This window comes from Canis lupus, chromosome 20 (assembly GCF_003254725.2).
Source record: "Canis lupus dingo isolate Sandy chromosome 20, ASM325472v2, whole genome shotgun sequence".
Taxonomy (NCBI): Eukaryota; Metazoa; Chordata; class Mammalia; order Carnivora; family Canidae; genus Canis; species Canis lupus.
This window is the reverse complement of record NC_064262.1, coordinates 34,089,312-34,111,067: the sequence shown is the minus strand read 5'-3', so window position 1 is coordinate 34,111,067 and position 21,756 is coordinate 34,089,312. Positions and strand designations below refer to the sequence as shown.

The following is a 21,756-nucleotide window of genomic DNA, read 5'->3' as shown; positions in this document are numbered from 1 at the left end:
TCATATATTTACTTATTCCTATAGTTCCAAGATTCCTTGAGAACTTTTATGTTATTTTACATGGATATTTCAGAAAGCTCATCCAAGGGACAAATCAGTGAATTTTAATTTTTTTCAATTCCTTTTTAGATAATATATGCTCAGGAAACAATACTTTTTAGAACTCAAGTTAACTGTTGTAACTTAAAATAGAAGATGCCAGATTATAACAGGCCTAGTTCTAAAAGTTTGTAACTGGCATCATAGTCTCATCCACTTTGGAGACCTAATTCTCCAGAAAGACTAAAAGAGTTTACGAAAAGTGGAGAATTTTTTAAAGTTCCACAGAGGATGCGATCTGACATTATATAAAGAGAACACATAGGTCCACTAAAATAAGAGAGCATGAACTGATCCTAGTGTCAGTTAATACCATATCTGGAATTTCTCCAGTGGGCATAATCAGAGGTAGAGATTGACAATGTGGGTGTGAAGGTCAGGAGATCCCAAAAGACTACTGACATTGTTGTTAAAACAGCTGTCTACAGAAGTGATAGTAGTTAACTTTCTTTTGGTTGTGATCTTCTTAAAAACTGAAATCAGGCAAGCTCCCATTTATGTGTTGCACAAACTTATTTCCCAGCAAGGGCTGTCCTTTTCTCCTTCCCACCTTATTATCCTCATGTTCCCTCCTTAGAGAATCTACCCATCATGCACCTTACTCAGAGAGTCTTTTTATAGCTCTGCTGAGAGACTGTGGTTCTTATGACTCTCTTGGCCACAGCTGATTGGATCTAGTAAAACTCTGGAATTCAAGCTAGGCCAATCAGACTTCCGGTTCTCTGATTTTGAAATTGAAACCAAGCAACTCTAGTCAACTCTATTAAGCACTTGAATGGAGTAGATGCATTTCTTGAATGGCCACTTTTTCACAAGCAGCATATAAAAACAGATATAAAGAGAGAAAGTAAGAGATATGAGAGAAAAATAGTGAGCAACTGACTGTGTCCTTTTATTCCTGACTATTTTCCAACTAACTTGATCCCAATCCCCCAGGACACTTAGCTGCCCTACCTACACTTGGGGTCTGAAAAGAATTCTTGTATATTCCTATTAAGTTTCTTTTTCCCTTCAACAGGTTTGAATGGGTTTCTCCTACTTGCAACTACATTCTCCCTTAAATAAATGGTGATTGAATCAATTAGTAAAAAATGAGCTGGATTCTCAAAGAGGACAAAGAAAACGTTTCATAGGAGGAAATTGCTGGGAGAGGTAGAAACCAAGAATGCTGGGACTCTCAAGAGGGAAAGCTCTGACTTTGTAGACGCAAGATTTGGAACAACCCAAAACCAAATCCTGAATAGGTGTGGTCACTCCAGTGAGGTCAGAAACCACCCGAAAAGGATGCTAAGAGTTCCAGTTGAGATGACTCCTGGGCCAAGAAGCTGCCCATGTACCTTGAAATTCCTGTAGAAAGAGGCAAGTTTAGGAAGAATTCTAACTGGATTAGTGAGAGCATCCTCACTGGAGTACAATAATGTGTAATAAAGAACTTCCCCATTTCTGAAGCTCTGCTCTTATGGATCCAATGAATTTGCCAAAGTCATAACCACCTGAATGGATCTGCCAGACCTTTAATGAGCATTGTGAGAAATTCTCATTCTTCTGCTACCTACAGTTTTAACTTTCCAGCCAGTCCTTGAAGTTGCTTCCTCCCATCCTTCTGGGTAGGTTTCCAAGATAGGAGTTTTCCTCTGGCATTCTCCTCTGCTCATGTATGTGACAAGAATGCATTTGCTCCTTCCTGCTTGCCCTCTCTCCTCTGTTGCTCTTGACAACATGCTACTTTCCTTCCTCTGGCTTTCTGTCCTTCCTGTATAACTTTTTTTAAAAAAGATTTTATTTATGCATTTGACAGAGAGAGAGAGAGCACAAGCAGGGGGAGTGGCAGGGAGAGGGAGAGGGAGAAGCAGGCTCCCCACTAAGCAGGGAGCCCGATGTGGGGCTCGATTCCAGGACCGTGGGATCATGACCCAAGTTGAAGGCAGACACTTAACCGACTGAGCCACCCAGATGCTCCTTCCTGTATAACTTTTTTTTTTAAGATTTTATTTATTATTTATTCATGAGGGACACAGAGAGAGAGAGAGAGGCAGAGACATAGGCGGAGGGAGAAGCAGGCTCCATGCAAGGAGCCTGACATGGGACTCGATCCTCAGTCTCCAGGATCACGCCCTGAGCTGAAGCCGGCGCTAAACTGCTGAGCCACCTGAGCTGCCCACCTGTATAATTTCTTGATAGAATCCTTAAGATACTGTCAAGCAACACATTCCTACTTCCGCTGTATATTAGGGCTTCCATTTCCACACCAAATTCCCTGGTTTTCAAGCAAATCTGTTGTTTTTCCCTTTCAGACAACAGAAAGAACACACTTTTGAAGCTAAGCATACCTCAAATTCAAATTCCAGCTCTACCTAATGGTGAGCTCTCCTTACTCTCTGGCAGGCCATTTAATCACCCTGAGTCCTGTTTCTCATCTATAAAATGGGGATGCCACATGTTTTGCAGAGCTGTTGAGCTCACACACGGAAAGCAACTATTAAGTCCCTTATACAACAGGAGTTCAAAAATGGTTATTCTCTCTCCCTTTCCTTTTCAAGATCAATGTCAGACATATTCAAAAAAACACCATAAAAAGCCAGCAAAGGTATGAAAAAATTAGGGTTTAAAAAAATAGGTTCCAGGATGCCCAGGTGGCTCAGCCAGTTAAAGTGTCTGACTCTTGATTTCAGCTCAAGTCATGATCTCGGAGTTGTGAGATCAAGCCTTATGTCAGGCTCCATGTTAGGCATAGAGTCGGCTTAAGATTCTCTCTCTTCTCCTGCTCCTCCTCTCTCTCTCTCTCACTCAAAAAAATAAAAAGTTTCATTTCCTTAAAGGGTTGTCTATTTCCTTTTTTTAAAAGATTTTATTAATTTACTCATGAGAGACACAGAGAGAGAGAGAGAGGCAAAGACATAAGCAGAGGGAGAAGCAGGGTCCATGCAGGTCCATCCCGGGTCTCCAGGATCATGCCCTGGGCTAAAGACGGCACTAAACTTCTGAGCCACCTGGGCTGCCCAGGTTGTCTATTTCCTTAAAAGATTAATCTCTATTTATCAAATGTCTACCTCTAAAAGAAGGTATTTGAAGATTCACAGTTACTCGTCCAGGTTATTTAAAAAAAAAAAAAAAAGACATCATTCACAACTAATTCTTTCCCACACAACGTTGAATTAGGTTTTACCTTTTATATGAATATTTTTTGCATAAACACATACATTTTGACCATCACAAAGTAAAAGAATTGAGTGTAGGCAAAGTATTAAGAAAAATGAAGATACAGTAATCTTCCAGTTAACTCAAGATTTTTCATCGTTGTAGATATTGACATTCTTAGCCAGATAATGTACGGCACAGTTCTATGCCCTTTAGGCTGTTTAGCAACATCCCTGGCCTCTACCCACTGGATGTTACCCCTTCCAGTAAGTGACAACCAAAATGTCTCCAGACATTGCCAAATGTCCCTTGGGAGGCAAATTGCCCTCATGTGAGAACAAGTTAACTTGATCCTATATAAAGCCAAACCGGACAGTGCAAGCCCCGCCATGGGTTTATAAGACAGGAAGTAGTTATAGTTTTTCTCTCCAGAATGTTCTCACTGTAAAACAAAATGGCTGCATATCACTTCCAAAGTATAATCAAATGCTGGCTTTACAGAGAACAGAGAAGAAATTGCACGTGCCAGAATTCCGTTTGTCAAGCTGCCCTAACTTTTGGCTACATGCCCACACTCTGCCTAAAACCTACTTCCCAAACTTTTGAAAATGCTTTCCACAGCTTTCAGAACCTGACCTTTAGAGCAGCTTTGTGTGTGTGTGTGTGTGTGTGTGTGTGAAATAGATTTACAATTTTCTATATTCCTGCAAAGCCAAAACCACTTATTGAGTCCAAATGCCAACTGGGGGTGGTGGGAATTTGCACACAGATGTCGGCGGACTCCAAAACAACAACACAAGAACTCCACCTGCAACTAATTATAGAAACTGAAATTGCACTCTGGCCAGAGGAGGCTAGGTTCAGAACCCACCCCATCTGCTTTGGCGATAAAAATCACTCTGTTACTTTTCTCCTGTCAACATAGACTTGCTTCTTAAAATCCTCTGAGGATGTTGTCTATAGGGAATTTTATTAGGCAGTGAATGTTTTGGGGGTGACCACTCCCTCTACCTTCCCCCCTTAGAGTTTGGTTTCAAAAAGAACTTTGGCACAAGTAAGACTAAAATAATCTATCCACTGAAATATTCCAAAATGTTTTCTTTAGTTGCTTATGTGTTGTTGCTATCCCATCACCAAAATAACGAACCAGAAAGAAAATGGAAGATGGAAGTCATTTAGCTCTCCTAAAGTCCCGCATACAGGAATGTTTATATTCCTCCCCCGATTAGCCAAGTCTTTCATAAAATAAAACCTGGGAATAAAAATCTGTAAGGCTACTAATGCAGCACACATGGCTGATCCTAGGACTGACTGCAAGAGATTACTGAGGCAAAAACCAGCTGACATCTGTGACAAAGATGTGTGTAGTTCACTTCAAATCATTCTCCTACATTCTAGCAAACAAAGAAATCAACTGTTGGCTCCGTGCCATCTCATCTATCTTCAGAACCAAAGGAAGTTTTCACCTACCCATGAAAGCCATTGAAAATTGTGGTTTCAGTCTAAGTAGGTCATCACCTAAATCTGGACCAAAGTTTTTCCACCTTTCTGGAAAGGTAGACAAAAGCTACAGTTCTCTGAAGAGCTGAGGAAGACTATTTCAAGATGAGGAGGTAGGCTTTTTTGTTGTTGTTGTCATTCTAAAATTCAGGACATGTCCTTCTAAAATTCAAGTTATGCTTTGGTGCTAAACTGGCTTATATTATCCAGCTCTAAATCTGTATGCCTACATAACATTGGAGAAAGCATACATAAACACTCATACTCTGAATCAGAGTTTAAGATGAAGAAAACCTATATGACATTTGATTGCCTTAATTTCTCAAGTCTCTCTTTTTTTAAGATTTATTTATCTACTTGAGAGAAAGAGATAAAATGGCAGGGGAGTCACAGGGGAAGAGGGAGGAAGAGAATCTCAAACACACTCCCCACTGAGTTAGGAGCCCAACACAGGACTTGATCACATGACCTGAAGTTCATGACCAGAGCAGAAATCAAGAGTCAGACACTTAACCAAATGAGCCACCCAAGCTATCTCCAGTCTCTTGATATGACTTATAAACCCTTAAGATATTTGAAGAAAGAGGGTGACTAAGGACAGCTCAAGTCAGTGCAATGAACATCTGTTTTTGTCCTACAGCACCCTTTGCCCTTCATCTCAATTCCTATAAAGAACTGCTCATCTCCCAATGCCTGCAGTCTAAAGGTGTCACCAGTCACAGTAACCCCTTCTCACAAACCTTCCCCTTGCCCCAGCCATACATACTCACCAAGTTCTGGAGGGAGGATATCACCAAGGCAAGACCAAAGTCCTTCTATAAATTTTCCAAATGGGAAGTGAAGACATGCTTCAGTTATGACCCTAGGATACTGGTAGCCAAGACCACTCACCACATGAAAGACAAAAATAAGGCTTATATAATAGATAGAGATAGATACCAAGAACCAGAGATGAAACAATGGAGAGAGGCACTGGATCTAGACAACCCCAAGCTCCACATTTCAGCCTTTCTACAATTTCATTACAGGAATTAATAAATAGTCCTTTTTCACTTACACAGGCTTTGAAAAGCTTTTGTGTCACTACTTTGGAGTGTTGCCCAATACAACTAGTAAGTAGGTTTCTTCATTCTAACATGTAAAGTCCTTTAAGATCTCATTTCACCTCATTGAAATGCACCTATTTTTTTGGTTATCATGACTGATAATTATTATGAATAATAGTTATCAATTAATAATTTTCTATTTTGGGCAGCCCCAGTGGCTCAGCGGTTTAGCGCCACCTTTGGCCCAGGGTGTAATCCTGGAGACCCGGGATCGGGTCCCACGTTGGGCTCCCTGCTTAGAGCCTGCTTCTCCCTCTGCCTGTGTCTCTGCCTCTCTCTCTCTCTCTCTCTCACTCTCTCTCCCTGTGCCTCTCATGAATAAATAAATAAAATCTTTTAAAAACTAATAATAATTTTATATTTTATTATTTGGGAAAGTATTGAGCTGCGAGTAATAGAACACCCAACCAACAGTGACTTAAACCACTAGTGGCTTTTCTCACATGACTAGCGGTTTGGAGACTAGCCACTATGGGTGCTGTTGGAAGTGCTCAGAGATGGCAGGACATAGTTTCTGTGCTTGGCATACCCTCTCTTTCATGGTTACTACACAGCTGACATAGCTCCAGGAAACATATCAACACTCAAGACAGGAAGAAGGGGAAAGGAGCATTGCTGGTAACATTTACTCTTTTTATTAAGAAAACAAAACCTTTCCCAGAATCTCCCACTTGGATTTCATTGGCAGTTACATAAGGCAGAAAGGGAGAAGCCCGATGTCGAGCCATTAAAGAGTCATCACTAGGACACTATAGAAGGCCCAGCCACTGAAGGAACCCTTGACCATGCTGAAAGCGCTCATCTATCTTCACAGGTCTCAAACTAATATCTTGCTTCCAGAGCTACTCCTGAAGCAGTCTTTCCCAAAGTGTGGCCTTTATTCCCTTAGTTCTAGGAACATTTATAGTTGGTAACAAATAAGACTATTTAAAAATATATATATTAAACTATATATATATATAATAATAACATATATATGTTAACATATATAACAGAATATATATACACATGACTTGGCAGAGGGTACATTCTCCTGACCCCACTGACTTTGGGCTTGGCAGTGTAACATGCTTTAGGCAATATAATGTTAGTAGACTTGATATAAGCAGAGGCTTTAAATATGTCTGTGTGGTTTGGTTGGATTCTTGGCATCTGTGATCCACCATAAGATGAATTCCTGAATAGCTTCTGTCCTAAGGAGAATGTAGACACATGTAGAACATATTTGAAGCCAAGTTTCATCCTAAAGTCTAATGTCCCAAGCCCAGCCCTGCCCAACTAGGTTGTACCCAACCTGCAGATACATGAGGGAGAGGTAAATGCTTGTCTTTTTACACAAATGGCTTGTTACACAGCATTACTGCAGCAACAGCTGTTCAATACATAGATGCTTGGTTTAAGATAAAATTTCATGGTTTTTGCTGGGGTTAAGCAAACTTAGTAAATGTTTTTCTTTTTTTAAAATTATTTTAATGGGGTAGTGGCGGAGAAAGAATCTCAAGCAGATTCCTCAGAGCATGAAGGCTGATGGGGGGGTTCAATCTCACAACTCCGAGATCGTGAGACCTGAGCCAAAATCAAAAGTAGGATGCTTACCCGTTCAACTGACTGACCTACTGAGATGCCCCCTTAATTTTTTTACCTGTAAGAGTTAGAGTATTTCATTTCACATGCTGATACATTGTATGAGTTTGTTAGGGCTGCCATAACAAAGTATCACAAACTGGGTAGCTTAAACAAAAAAAATTTATTGTCTCACAGATCTGAAGGCTAGAAGATCAAGATCAAGGAATCGCCAAGTTGCTTCCTTCGGAGGACTGACTGTAAGTGAAGAATACAGGTCTCTTTCCTTGGATTTTAGATAGCCATCTTCTCCCTGTCTCTTCACATGGTCTTCCCTCTGTACATCTTTATGTCTGTGTCCAAATTTCCCCTTTTGGTAAGGACATCAGACATATTGGGTTAGCGCTCACCCAAATGACCTCATTTTAACTTGATTACCTCTATAAAGACCTTATCTCCAAATAAAATCACATTCTGAGTTACAGGGGATTAAGATTCCAATATATCTTTTGGGGGGGAATATAATTCAACCCCATAATATATGCATTATGAATTTTCAGGATAGGAATATCTAGGATGTTCATGTCTCTAGTTTATTTGACTGGAAAATCACCTCTGGAAAGTATCATTTCCCTGGATATACTTTTAAAAAACTGGCTTTGAGGGATCGTGGATCTCAGGCTCAGAGTAGCAGAAGGAATGGAGCCTGAAAGAAGGCACAGGGATAACACAGGTCTATCTGAGTAGTGACTATATTTAAGTCCCATCAACAAACTGGATGGATCTGGACACTCCAAGATTGAGCCCTTGATTTCACAAATACTTAGTACTCAAAGTGACTGCAGCTGCATTTAACTATTCATGGACACCCTTTCACAGTGCAACTGCCTCACTACCTTCCCAACAGGAGACAGAGTGAATTCTATCGCCCACTTCCAATTGGTACAGCTCTTCATACAGGGACACTCCCAGTGATAGGAGTATTTTAGAACAGAGCTTAATGACCCCTGGTAAAATGGCCCTACAGTTAATCAAATAAAACAAAAAACAGTGATAAAAGAAACATGGAAATGTGACCCATCTTGACCTGTTCAAGCTACAGGCTCAAAATAAGAACCAATAAATCATATGTTGAAACTAGCTCAAAAACTCATCAAAAACCCAGATTAATATTGATTTAAAGTGGATTATTTCCTATTGTGTTAAGCCAGAAATAGAAATGATCACATAACCATTGCTTCAAAGCCATAAACCTTCCCAGGCAGGTTTACTTACACTTCTTAGGTTACGTTTCCCAGTGACCTTGCCCCACTTCTGCATGCACAAGATGGGTAAATATTAGATCGAGTACAATCTCCCAGCATGTGATGCTATTTATATTCATGCAGATCCTTGGCTAGCCATGCAAGTGTTAGGAAAATGTCTCAAAATTGCTGAATACACATCTAATTCGGAAAAAGTAGTCTATTAAAAATATAAAGTTAATAATTACCAAAAAATTCTAGAATATGAAAAGTCATTAACTTATATGCATTGAACTATAAGACATAAGTCCTTATGAACTTTCTGAAAATTTCTTCTCTACCATGTTTTCCCTCTCTGATCTCTATCATGCAGGTAAATAAATGGAGCTTTAAAGAAAAGATAATCATATAAACTTTTGGAGAAAATTATTTCACTTAACTTTCTAGTACTTGCACTCTCCTGTCCCCAACATCCACCCTAACTCCATAGGCTATTACAAATATTAAGGGAACTGCCTCAAGTGGCAACCAAACATCCACTCCAAATCATTTCTTCTCACTTCTCTTCAAATCAGTGTACGGTTGTGACATTGAGAGCACAGGCTATAGGTTCACATCATTCCAAAACATCAGCTGTCTATAATACTCCACCACTCTCTTCTTCCATTCAAGAAAGTACATCATGAAGCAAAAAGCACAAGTGATAATGTAAGTGTAACTGTGCATCCATGCACCCCAGTTTATTACAAACATGCCAATGACTCCAAATGCCAATACTGCAACTCTTGGTGGTCCCACATGTATTTTTATTCATGTAGATCTACATGGCTGAGAAGTAGGGCCTTGGAGAGAACCTGGGTGAGAGGAGTGGGGAGGAGGTCTGGAGTTGAATATCCATCCAAGAACTTGAGTATTTACTCTTTGCACATAAGAAATTTGGTCACAGTGCCCTACCCATTGCCTCCAAGGTTCCATATAGTCCTGTACTTCCTATACACAGGAAGAATATTCAACATCCTCCCTTGGATCTGGAGTTGGGTTCAGCTCCCTTGGACAGAATCACTAGAACTTCAAAATATTCTGCAAAAGAATTGATAAGTGGGAGCCCTCTTCAACACTGCACATAAAGGTAAAGGTTTGTATTACTAAGCATTAAATACAAAGAACCATGAATTTCATATACAAGAGCACTTGAGCTTCCTGACCTCCACTCTATGATGGACTTGCTTCCCATTTGTATTCATATAGTATAGTTCAAATTGTTTTAGATCATCTGAATTTAGGTTAGTAAACTTCTAATTATCCAAATACCCACTGGTAGAACTACATTTGTAGATGCAGTCTCTGGTTGTTGTGCGTAAGAAACCACAATCAAACGTCCCTCCTGTCCTTTACGTTATTTTCTTCCATATAGAAAAAGTTTGGAAGATTCTTTACTCTAGGGCAACCCCGGTGGCGCAGGGGCAACCCCGGTGGTGCAACAGTTTAGCACCGCCTGCAGCCCAGGGCGTGAACCTGGAGACCCTGGATGGAGTCCCACATCAGGCTCTCTGCATGGAGCCCGCTTTTCCCTCTGCCTGTGTCTCTGCCTCTCTCTGTGTGTGTCTCTATGAATAAATAAATAAAATCTTTTAAAAAAAAAAGATTCTTTACTCTAAAGGGAAATTATAGTCAGTTATAGTAAATGTAGAACTCTAAACAGCACAAAAAACCACTTCTGAGAAAAAGAAATAAATTCCTAATTAAGAATAAAAATCCCAATTAAACTAAATCACATTCTTAATCATTCTATCAGAACTACTCATTTTTTTCATCTAACACATATAATCTTCCTATTTTACTAAGATTATATTCACAGCTCAGTGATCCTATAAGGAGTTAGGGAACATAAAGTTAAGTCTTAGACATTGGCATGAACCAGACCAAAGCCGTATAGCCAACTCTCTCATTAACTAGCTATGTGAATTGGGCAAGCTGCTTGTTCTTTCTACATTTATTTTTCATCTGTAAAATGTGAAAAGTCTAGCACCTACTCCAAATAATTGAAGCAAACAGTAAATAAGATAATGTACACAAAGCTCCAAGAACAATGTGTGGCATATAGTAAGCCCTCAACAGATGTCTATTGGTAGCAGTAGCAGTAATAATAGAAACAGCAGCAACAGCAGAAGTCTGGATTGTTCCCCAAATTTTATTTCCTCTAGCTCCACTTTGTGACAAACACAAAAACCCCACTGGTAGAAATTTCTAGCATCCCTTCATCTTTGACTCTCCTTCCTGGAAAGAGGTAAGGACTATACTATACCTCCCAAGCCCCTGCAATTGTGTCACTTCTAGTCCAAGGAACTAGGAGCCAATGTGCTATCTCCATGCACCCCCCTTCTCTGGTGTAGCAACTCTTAAAGCCATGTGCCAAGATGCAGAAACCCTGGATCTTGAGTCACTGCCTGGAGGAGGGTTACCTTGGAGAGTCACCTGACCTACTTCACACTTCAGGTGAATAAGAAAGGATTCTTGATGTGTTAAGCCAGCGAGATTTGATTGCTGCAGCAGGATCTACCCTATCCTGAAGCAGGTACTCATATACCCCTAAAACAGATCCTGGTATAATTCCCATAGGAGAAGGAGAGATGCTTCAATTTTTAAAAAATAACTTGCTTTTGGTCAATGTTTATATTCTTTACTTCACAATACTACCTCATACTGCAAGAAATTGACTTTTCAAACTCTCCATGCTTCTTCCTCCTTTCACATTTTTAATCTAAGAAAGAAAATGCACATTACTTATAGATTAATACCGGGGCTTTTACTGGATCATATGTCACATAGTCATATGGCACCCATAATGTCCAAGATCGCCTGTGATCATAGTAGTTTCCAGAATTTGGAAGGGTTATTGGAAGCACTCTCAAGCATTCACTTGTTTCTAGCTGATGGCAACATGGGACAGTTAAGTAGAATTACGAATATTTCCTAGTTTAAACTAAACTAACTTTTATGAAATATACAAGGGGTTTAAAATGTTTTTTACAACAGCAAGAAGGTTTTGTGTGTCATTAAAATGTACATCAATATATTATTTATTTTATTTAGTCACTTCCATATTTAATTCTGTGTAGATGTCAGAAAAAACACATAATACATTAGCATAATAGCATATCATGTAGTTTATAAATAAATATGTGTATAAGTGGGGATCTATGCTCAAAAAAAATTTAATGATAGCAGCATAAATAAAAGTAATTTTAGAGCTGACAATTTAAAGAATGGCTTTTGAAATCTCTTGTCACTACTTGCATCATTTCTAAACTGCTGTAACCATTTTCCAAAACAACTAAAAAAGAAGAAAACCAGTATAGAACTAGGGAAATACACATAGCAGTAACAGGTTCACAAGGACATCATGAACCAGCAAAGTCAGGGGGGAAAAAAGCAGAAATAATAGTGAAAAGCATTAATTTGATTTAGGATTGAAGAACAAAACTTTCTCCTCCAACTAAAAATCACATTTCCACATCTGAAAACAAGCAGAGGCTCTGTCAGATAGTCAAAGGGATAAAGTGATTGCTTTTTATATGCAGAAGCAGAATGAAGAGCAGATTCTCATACAGATCAGAAGTGCTTCTAAAGATACCTGGACTCCAAGGGGTGGTATCCAGGGAAACAGATAGGAGGGCCAGCAGATAACCCCAAGAAAGGCAGAGAGCTTCATGAGGCCAACATCAAGACCAATTATCAAAGAATCTAGTTCAGCCAAGTTAGAATTATCTTAAATTTCTACAAAGTTAAATGATATCTGGAAATTTTTCCACGAAATGATACGGTACTCTCTTCTTCCAGTCTCATAACACTAATCTCATTACTAGTAAGAGGTGAAGCTGGGATTTAAACCCAGGCATGTTGGACTCATAAAGCCCTTATGAAGACAGCAGTAGAGAAATGAGCCCCACAAAATAGGTAGGATTTGGAAATGGAGACCAGCAGACACTGAAAGGGAAGAGGCAAGGAGAGGGAGTGCTGAGAAGGCCACTAGGGAAAGGGAACAGAAAGAGCAAAGGACTGGAGGGGGAAAACCCTGAGTCAGTGCAGGAATTACCAAGTTGTAGTGCAGGTAACATAGGAGATGTGCCCATTCTGAGATAAGGTTGGAAAGGCTGGCTCAGGCCTTCCAAATGAAGGTGTTGTCAGCTCAGCCTAAGAGACAGATTTCACTATGAAGGCAATAAGTAATTACTGAGGGCTTTAGAGCAGAGAAATGGCATAACTGCAAGTAGACACAGGGAAAACTAATCTTGCTATATAACATGCAAGATAGATCAAAGAAGAGTAAGAAGGTACCTTGCACATAGTACATGCTTATGTAATATGAATGGATAAAGGAAAGGCCATGTTAAAAGTTTTTGTGTTTCTCTAACATGATACCAAACCCATTCCACCTAGTTGAATATTATTTTGTTTAATATTATTTGGTTTGCTGTCTAGAGAATAAACTCCACTCATTCTAGAAGGAAATAAAGTTGCTGTAACTTCAAAAATAAATAATTCACCAGTCAAATGTGGCTCTCTAAATGTTGCCATTAAAGTGTCTACTCTTGCAAAAATTAACATGTTCCTCTTCGGTGCAGAGGGCAGTACACCTGAGCTGCTGTTGTTAGTGCTGAAAAAGAAAAAAAAATTAACCGAGTATAAAAGTTAGGCAATGAAGATGATGTCCCCTCTTCTACAACTGTATGAAAAAGTCATTGGAAAATAAGATCACAAACTATAACTTCATATTTTTTATGCCCTTTTGTAGTCTCTAAGTCAAACATGAACTAAACCATAGTTTTCTTGATGATGCCAAACTTTCTTCTGCACAGGTTGTGGTGCCATCTGAAAAGCATCAACTACTCAGTGAGAAGCCAAGGCTGAAACACACACTGAGGTAAGTCATAACCTACCTGATTTTCTTCATGGGAAACCCTCATCTGCTCCTTGAGGACAGACATTCGGGCTGCTTCTTCTTTCCTCAAGACTCTCTCCTTCTTGAGCTCAGGACTCCAGAAGGTCTTGATACTATTCATGGAAGATCCTAACTTGCTATCCTTGATGTCTAGTTCTTTCCGGAGAAGGTCATTCTCTCTCTGAAGTTCCTTGAGCTGGGCTTGAAGGTCTAACATTGTGCTATCCCTTACCTGCCTCAACATGGAGGGGACCTGGTGGTGGTGATGATGGGATGAGCTAGTCAGACCACCATGTTGATCCGTGTATGAAAGAACATCTGTGTGGGAAAGTCCAGCAGAAGCAATATTGGGACTACTCCCCATGGCTGTGACTCGGCCTCCATATACAGCTCTATTTGTGGCCCTTCCCAGAGTCATGGTGCCCTTTGGGTAAGTTGTCGAAGCCACCCCCTCATGATCACTCAGATACATAGGTCCAGACGTAGCATAGGCCGCATTAAGGGACTGGATATTCTCCATGGACAGTGTCTTGCCTGTTCCTCCACCACCCCCACTGCTTGTTCTTCTGTGGCCCAAACGAGGAGACCTTGGCAAACGAGGAGATCTAGAAGGGCTACCTTCCAGATTGGTGATTGTTCTTGCACTTCCATACATTTTTTTCTTCTACTATGAGGTGCTACTGAAGAGAAGGAATACTATACTAAGTTGAGGGTTAAGCCAATATTTCCACTATTGGCCAGAATTTTCAATTCATTCTTTTCACAATCTGTACCAGAAAAAGGCTCCAGAGATCTGAAAAAAGAGGGAAGAAAAAGAGAATAAAAAATAAACTTCAGAACTCAGATTCAGATTATATTTTTAAAAATATATTGATGGGTCAATGATGATAATGATAGATACATGAACAATAAACAGTCACACCGTATTCTATTTTTGAGAAAGTGGCCCCAAACTTTACTTACTATATGTGAACATTTTGTATATTTCTTCCACCTTGCTCCCAAACAAGCTTAAAAGTTCTCAGAACAGAGAAGCAGCTCATTTTTCCTCAGGAAAATGAAGCTCTGCATTTTAACTTGTGCTAAGTGACAGTGGGGCCTCTAGAAAATTCACCATAGAATTCGTCGTAGAATTCTAGCTATAAAATACTCCATTATCCTAAGGGCATGACCCTCATACACAAGTGGCTTAACAGCGACTCTGAGAAGCATTTGCTTCCTAGGATATCAAATAACAGCCAAGCATGTTTTTATGTCCCCCTCCTGTACACATTCCAGACATCACTAGTCCTCATTTCCACCAAGGTAGGAACTCTTCTCAACACAATACTCTAGATAGTTTACCACCAATCAGCTCACATTGACTCAGGTGTTGGAACCTATTGGCCATTTTGGAGCTAGAAGAAAAAGAGGTGGCTCAACCATCAAGACTCTTATATATCTAGCCAGATCCTAAATGCTATTACCAGAGAAAATGGTAGTCCTGTCTTTTTCTCTCTTCACACACTTCTTTCAGGCTGGTGTTTTGGGATTTCTTTTGCATTTTGATTGACCTAAATATTCACTCCACACTAATTCACACCTAAACAGACATGGCACAAGGAAACAATACACCATGTTAGAGTTCCTGGTCCCATATCCCTTGGAGAAAAGTAGTAGAAGCTCCCTGACATGGTTAGTCAAGTACTTTGGTGCAGAATTTTATGTGGCTGGGCTACAGGGTTGCGATTATCCCTTCAGTGTTAGGACCCAAATGGCCTTACTGGGGTACATCATGGCCTCCTGCTCTTCCTCTTAGCGTACTTTATTTTTCTTCACCTTTTAGACACTAAGACCACAGATTTTGGAAAGACACAAAAGAAGGTTCAAATTTCCACTCTAACACTAAGTAGCTGAGTGACTTTAGGTTAGAGATGGGCATGTGACCCACATTGGCCCAAAAAGATTTATACCATACTTTAGCTGGAAATAACTAGGAAAGTAAGCTCTTTTACAGCTAGAATTGTTTTTGAGATGGAGCTTCTGATGTGGAAATGGCTTCCCTAGAAGTGAAGCTAATGCAAAGGAAAGCAAAGCCAAACTTTAGATAGTATGAAATCAAACCAAGTGACATCACTTGACACCCTGGGTCACTTGACACCCTGCAGTCATTGAAGGTACATCTACCCCAAGCCATTTTAGTTACATGTGCCAGGTAGACTGACTGCATTAATGGCCCAAGTTCTTTATCCTTTCCTGCGTCTGTGTCCTTGGCAGTGCCTTCCCAATCTGACTCTGAGTTCACTCATATGATTTGCTTTGGCCCATAGGTGGTAGCATGTGTGAAGGAAGCAGAGGCCTGAAGTAGTAGCACTTGTGTCTTTACTCTCTTGTTCATTTTCCTCTGCAATAGTAATTAGAATATACCCAGACTAGCTTGCTGGAAGATGAGAAATATAAAATAGAGTCAAGGTGTCCTAGCCAACAGCTAACCAACCCCAAAACATTTGAGCAAGCTCAGCCAAGATCAGCAGAGCTGCCTAGCCAACCAGCAGCGGGCCACAGATGCATGAGCAAGTCTAGCTGACATCCAATGAGCCCAATACAAATATGGACTAAACAAACACTTCTTAGTATGTCACTGACTGATGTTCTGCAGCTGGATGTTTTGCAGCATTACTGGAGCAACAGACAACGGATACATTCACTTATAAGTTTCTTTTTTCATCACATTCAATTCTATTTGGGGTATCTGTGCTTTATACCCTAAAGAGTCCTCATATATAGTATGAAGAAATATTTTTCCATAAAGTCTCCTCCTTTCCCTAAAAAGTTCCTACAAAGAATTATACTCCTGATTCTAACTAAGGAACTTAGTTTCATATGTTTATGTTGCTCAGAGCTTTATATTCTTTCACTTGAAAATATGCAAAAATCATTTTGTATCTAAGATTTTTGCATAATAATCTGTTCTATAGAAAAGATAAATCAACAGTTCCAACAATAGGATAGTTACATAAATAATGAGAGAGACAGACACCAAATAGAATAATGTGGCTACAACATGAATAGTTAATGAAATGGAAGATGTTCATGACATACTAGTTGGGGCAGGGGTGGGGAAAACAGACTACAAAACATGTTTATGGTTTACTCTATATAACACACGTACATACATGCTAACTTACAGAAAAGACTGGGACAACACACATCAAAATGTTAACAGTGTTGGCATTCCAAGTGGTTTTCTTTCTCTTGCTTTTATTTGTATGCGTGAAATTTTCTATAACAAAGATCTTTTACATTGTCTTTTTAGTCTCTATTTCATTTATTTCTGCTCTGATATTTGTGATTTTCTTCCTTCTACTAACTTTAGCCTTAGTTTATTCTTCTTTCTCTAGTTCCTTAAGGTGTAAAGTTAGGATATTTATGTGAGATCTTTCTTTTTTTCTTAATATAGGTGTTCATCACTATGAACTTCCCTTCTATAATTCCAACAGCTAAATGAATTTGTTATCTTTTTCTATGCTTAGAATCTAGGAATCTAGATTCTAACTGAGCCACCACTTATAGAGTTGTCTTCCTAGAAGTGATGAAATCTAACTTGTCATCCCCTGTCTTCTCCTCTTGTGTATAGAAGCAGATATTTCTGAGGTCTCTAGCTAGGTTAGAGGTCCCAATTCAAACTTGACAAAATGTATACCCACACAGATTTCATCTTTGGTGATTTTACCAGCCTAACTGACCTAGGCTTTGGTGAATTGCAATAATCAACAAAAAGTGGATCTGATTTAAAAAAATAACAATAATAATTTAAATAATAATAAATAAATAAATAAATAAATAAAAAGTGTATCTGATCATTTTGGAAACACACGGGCACACAACACACAGATAACATACTATATACAAACATATAGTAACTTATTTGAAACAATGTTTCTCTAGTTAAAGAGCAAAACATGTTAACAATAGCTCCCATGTTTCCTTGGGTTCTCTTTCTAGGTATAGTATCAGGTTTATGTTAGTGTAATGGAATGGGCTGAGAAGCTTTCCATTTTTCAGATTTTCTGGAACAGTTAGCATAGTAAGAGACTTCTCTATCCCTGAAATGTTTGGCAGAACACACCCATAAAACTCAGTGGGCTGGGTTGTTGATTACCTTTTATTTTTCACTATGCTTAATGATCTACTCAGGTGTGTTACCTATTTTGTACCAATGATCATTAAAATGTTTCTTAAGCAACAGTCCATTCCATTCAGAGTTTTCAGTTTTACTGGTATTGCTTTGTGTAATTTTTCCTTAAAAATTTTTAAATCTCAAAAAAAAATTGTTTTTAAATCTCCTCCAGTTATGCCCCCATCTTATTCCTAATGTTGTTTGTATTTTTGTTTTTCTTGACAACCATATGACAAATGTTTGTGTACTTTTTTAGTGTTTTAAAGATATAACTTTTGTTTTATTGATACATTTTACTACATTCTGTCTTCCATTTCATCAGTATCTCTTTATCATTAATAATAATTTATACTTTCTTTGTGTTTACTTTGCCTTTTTGTATAAAGTGTTCATTTATCTTCAATCATATTTTCTGATGAATGTATGTAAAATTATATACATTGGCTGCGTATTCCAGGATTTTATGTTTAGAACTCTTGTCATCTATAAATTAGCTTTCTATTTCTCTTTTGAATTTTTTCCTATGCCAGGGATTATTCAGAAAGATATATTTAAATATTAAAGTAGTTAAAAGTTTTTGGCTAATTGGTTCTAATTTTGACTGATTCTAATTTTTGGCATGGGATCATGAAATATAACATACATGTTTCTAATCTTTGAAATTTGTCAAAGACTTTCCAGTTGACCCAATAAATTATCAGTTTCCTTAATTGTTAAAACAGCTGATAGGTGATAATAGAAAAATTTTAAAGTATAGATATGCATACTGAAGAAAATGAAAACACTCCCAATCCTGGCACTGATAGACAATATCTGTTAATAAGTTGATGTTGTTCCTTCCAATTCTTTTTAAGTGCCTGTGTATGTAATTTTAAACAAAATTAGTTGTTATATTCTATATAAAATATTGTACTTTCCATTTTCTTTAATGTTTTATCTCAATGTCATCTTCTTTTTTCCACTTAACATTAATGCCATAAAATGTCTTAATAAAACATGATTTTTAATGGCTACCATGAGTCTCCAAGATGGCCACCAACTTCTCTTCCTGTACACCTTTGTCTCGCCTTCCACAAGGAAGTGGATTCTATTTCTCTTCCACCTGAATCTAGACAGGCCTTATGACTGCTTGGACCAGCAGATGCTGCAGAAGTGACACTGTTCCAGGTCTGAGCCTAGCTCTAAAGAGGCATAGCAGCCTTAAAAATCAGAGATTTAAGGTCCAAGCTAGCTTACTGGAAAGAGAGCTCACAGAAAAATCCCAGAAGCTGAGACATCACATGAAGTGAGGCTACAAGAAGGAGAACTAAGGTATCCCAGCTAAGAGCCAGCACTAAGACACCACACTCTGAAGATAGGCATCTTAGATCTTCCAGCCCAGCCAGCTGAAATTAGGTGCATGAGTGATAGCCAACCCTATGTGTAACAGAAGGATCACCCAATCAACCCAAAGAGTGATAGGAAATAATGAATTTTTGCTTAAAGTCTCCGAAGTTTGGGGAAGGGGAAGTTGGTTGTTGCTATGCAGCAAAAGAAGCGAAACAGTCACTAATATTTCACTCAATGGTTATATAATCATTTATTCAACCAATCATCTATTTTGGGACACCTAGATAACTTCTTTTTAAAATGGAAATACCATAATTAGTATTCTGATTGATGAAGATTTGTATACATCTCCTATTATTTCCTTAGGATAAAGTTCCAGAAGTAGAATTACAAGATCAAAATTTAAAGACTCTTGATACCCACTATCAAAATTCCCTAGAAATGTTGAAACAATTTATACTCCCATCCTTACCCTTGACTACTTCACCTCCAGCAGCCTCTACTCTTTACTCTCAATATATTCTGGAAGTCACCATCTTCTCTCAAGGCTATCAAAAATACTTGAATTATCCAACTCAGGATCATAGCTCTACATATTCAGTAAATACACCTTAAGAAGTATTTAAGTACCAATAGCGTGCTACACCAGTTCTGCTTTATGCCACTGCTTCCTCAACAGTTTGGCAAATGTTTAGATAAACAAGACTAACAGGGTTTTGATTTTACACCAAGATGTTTCAGAGACTTTAGGACACTAATGTGTACTGTGACTCTTCTAATAGTGAGCATGTAATGTAGCTCTTCCCAAATTTATTTGGTGAGAGATTCCTTTTTCCCTTCAAAAAACCTGAAAATGTTTCACTGAACATTTGGATTTATTCATGTAATAATTACTTTTTAAGCATCAGCCTAATTTCCAGTGTTGAATGCTGAGACACAGCTTCTATCTATGGAAATTTTACCTATTAGAATAGACTTTCTCTGAGTCTTCTTCATCTCAGATCTAACTTGGTTTGAGGAGCAGATGATTACAGGGACCAGGCGCTGCTTTAAGGGCAAGGACATAAAGGTGATCCAAAAGAATCAAAATTGATCTCTCATAGGGAAATTCAGAAGATCAAAATAATGACTGGTTGGAGTTTTGACCTTACCAGAACAAGAAATAATGTAATTCTGTATTTATTTTTCAAACACTCAACAGAGAAGCCAGAATGTCAAAAGGAATACAAGTCCATTATCATGAGTATGTGTGTCTAAGAAGTGAGGAAACAGGATCTTGCTTACTCCAAAGCACACCAGACAAGAGGCATTACATACAATTCCACAGGACTTACTAAATCAAAGAGGAATTTCAGAGACCATCAAAATGGTAACAGAATGATTTCTTCATCAGTACACATCTGCTTCTTAACAATAAATTGTCGTTAGCAACCTAGGCCCAATACTTGGGGAATTACTCTCTTTCTCCAGATTGACAAAGAGCAAGATGGTTTCCTGGAATAATTCTGCCCTTATAGCTAGCTGTAGCACAAAGGGTGATGTTCATTTCACAGATGAGGCACGCCCAATTGACAAGGTAAGCCAAGGAGAGCTCCCATGGCTGTCATGTCCTCCTAAGCCTCATGATTCCTACTTGTTCTACTGAGTCACTCACAACCCCCCCACACACACCCCCAGCTGTGTTTAAGTCTCCTGATATATTTTTAGGTACTTGTTTTGACACTCGGGCTTTTTTGGGTTGTAGTCTCCTAATTCTCGTCTATCCTGAATTTTTTTTTAGTTCTGTAAAATGAATCCCTGAGAAAGAGCAAAGAGATCAACCTTATTCAGCAATCAATAATGCAATAATGCCTTCTATTTCCCATGACTGACTTCAGGGTAACCATTTCTAAGCTTTTCTACCTAACTATAAATGCATTATAAGAAATGAGGCCAAAGTTAAGATCTTACTGTTTCAAATACTATTATGAGCCCAAGATAGGCTCAATTATTGAGCTTTCTCATAAACTCTTAAAAATACCTGCTTTCTTATGTAGTTGCAATGTACAATACCAAGAAGGATAAATTATTAATTAGATTAAACTGAGCACAAAAACAGACAAATGTTGCTGAATGCAACACGAAAGAAATTAATTGCATGACACCTTTCACTTCAAAAGCACCTCATGAATAAAATTCAAAGTTTGAGGGTAAGTTCCCTTTAAGGCTCAAATACAAAATCAAATCAAAGATGATATTATGAACCTATAAGAATATTTTCTCTAATTGCATATGGATTCATAAATAAAACATACACTCATCCACTCATTATTTAAAAGGCTTATGGACTCTTGAACTATAAGCTCAGAGAGAAACAAGGTGGAAAAGAGCCTTGTTCTGTCTACCTCAAGTGTCTCAGACTATCATGGTCTGGAATGGTCTATTTTAAGAGGAAAGCACTTCCTTCTATCTGCTCTAAATTAGGTTAAGTTTATTTCCACAGATCTCAGCCTCAGCCCATCACCTGAGTCCTGCTGACAGACCGTGTGAGCTGAGATCATCAGTATCTCCCAAGTTTTAGCCCAAATTAAAATATCCTCTTTTTCTTCTCAGCATCCCCAACTTTTAAAAAACTTTGTGTCACAGACTACAGTTAATTCTGAAATTCTTCTAGAGGAAGACAGAGTGTAGAACAAA

General features: G+C 38.5%; 1 protein-coding gene across 18 annotated transcripts in view; it reads right to left on the bottom strand.

Annotated features, from left to right (window-relative positions):
• Positions 1 to 21,756, bottom strand: part of ERC2 (ELKS/RAB6-interacting/CAST family member 2) — a 904,872-nt gene that overhangs the window by 857,075 nt on the left and 26,041 nt on the right. For all 18 annotated transcript variants that reach the window (XR_007404126.1, XR_007404127.1, XM_049097733.1 and 15 more), the window contains one exon: positions 13,591 to 14,385. Coding sequence is in view for 16 of the 18 variants with exons in the window: in XM_049097733.1 (XP_048953690.1) it covers positions 13,591 to 14,247 (657 nt within the window). In the remaining 2 variants the exon portion in view is untranslated. The remainder of the gene's footprint in view (positions 1 to 13,590; positions 14,386 to 21,756) is intronic.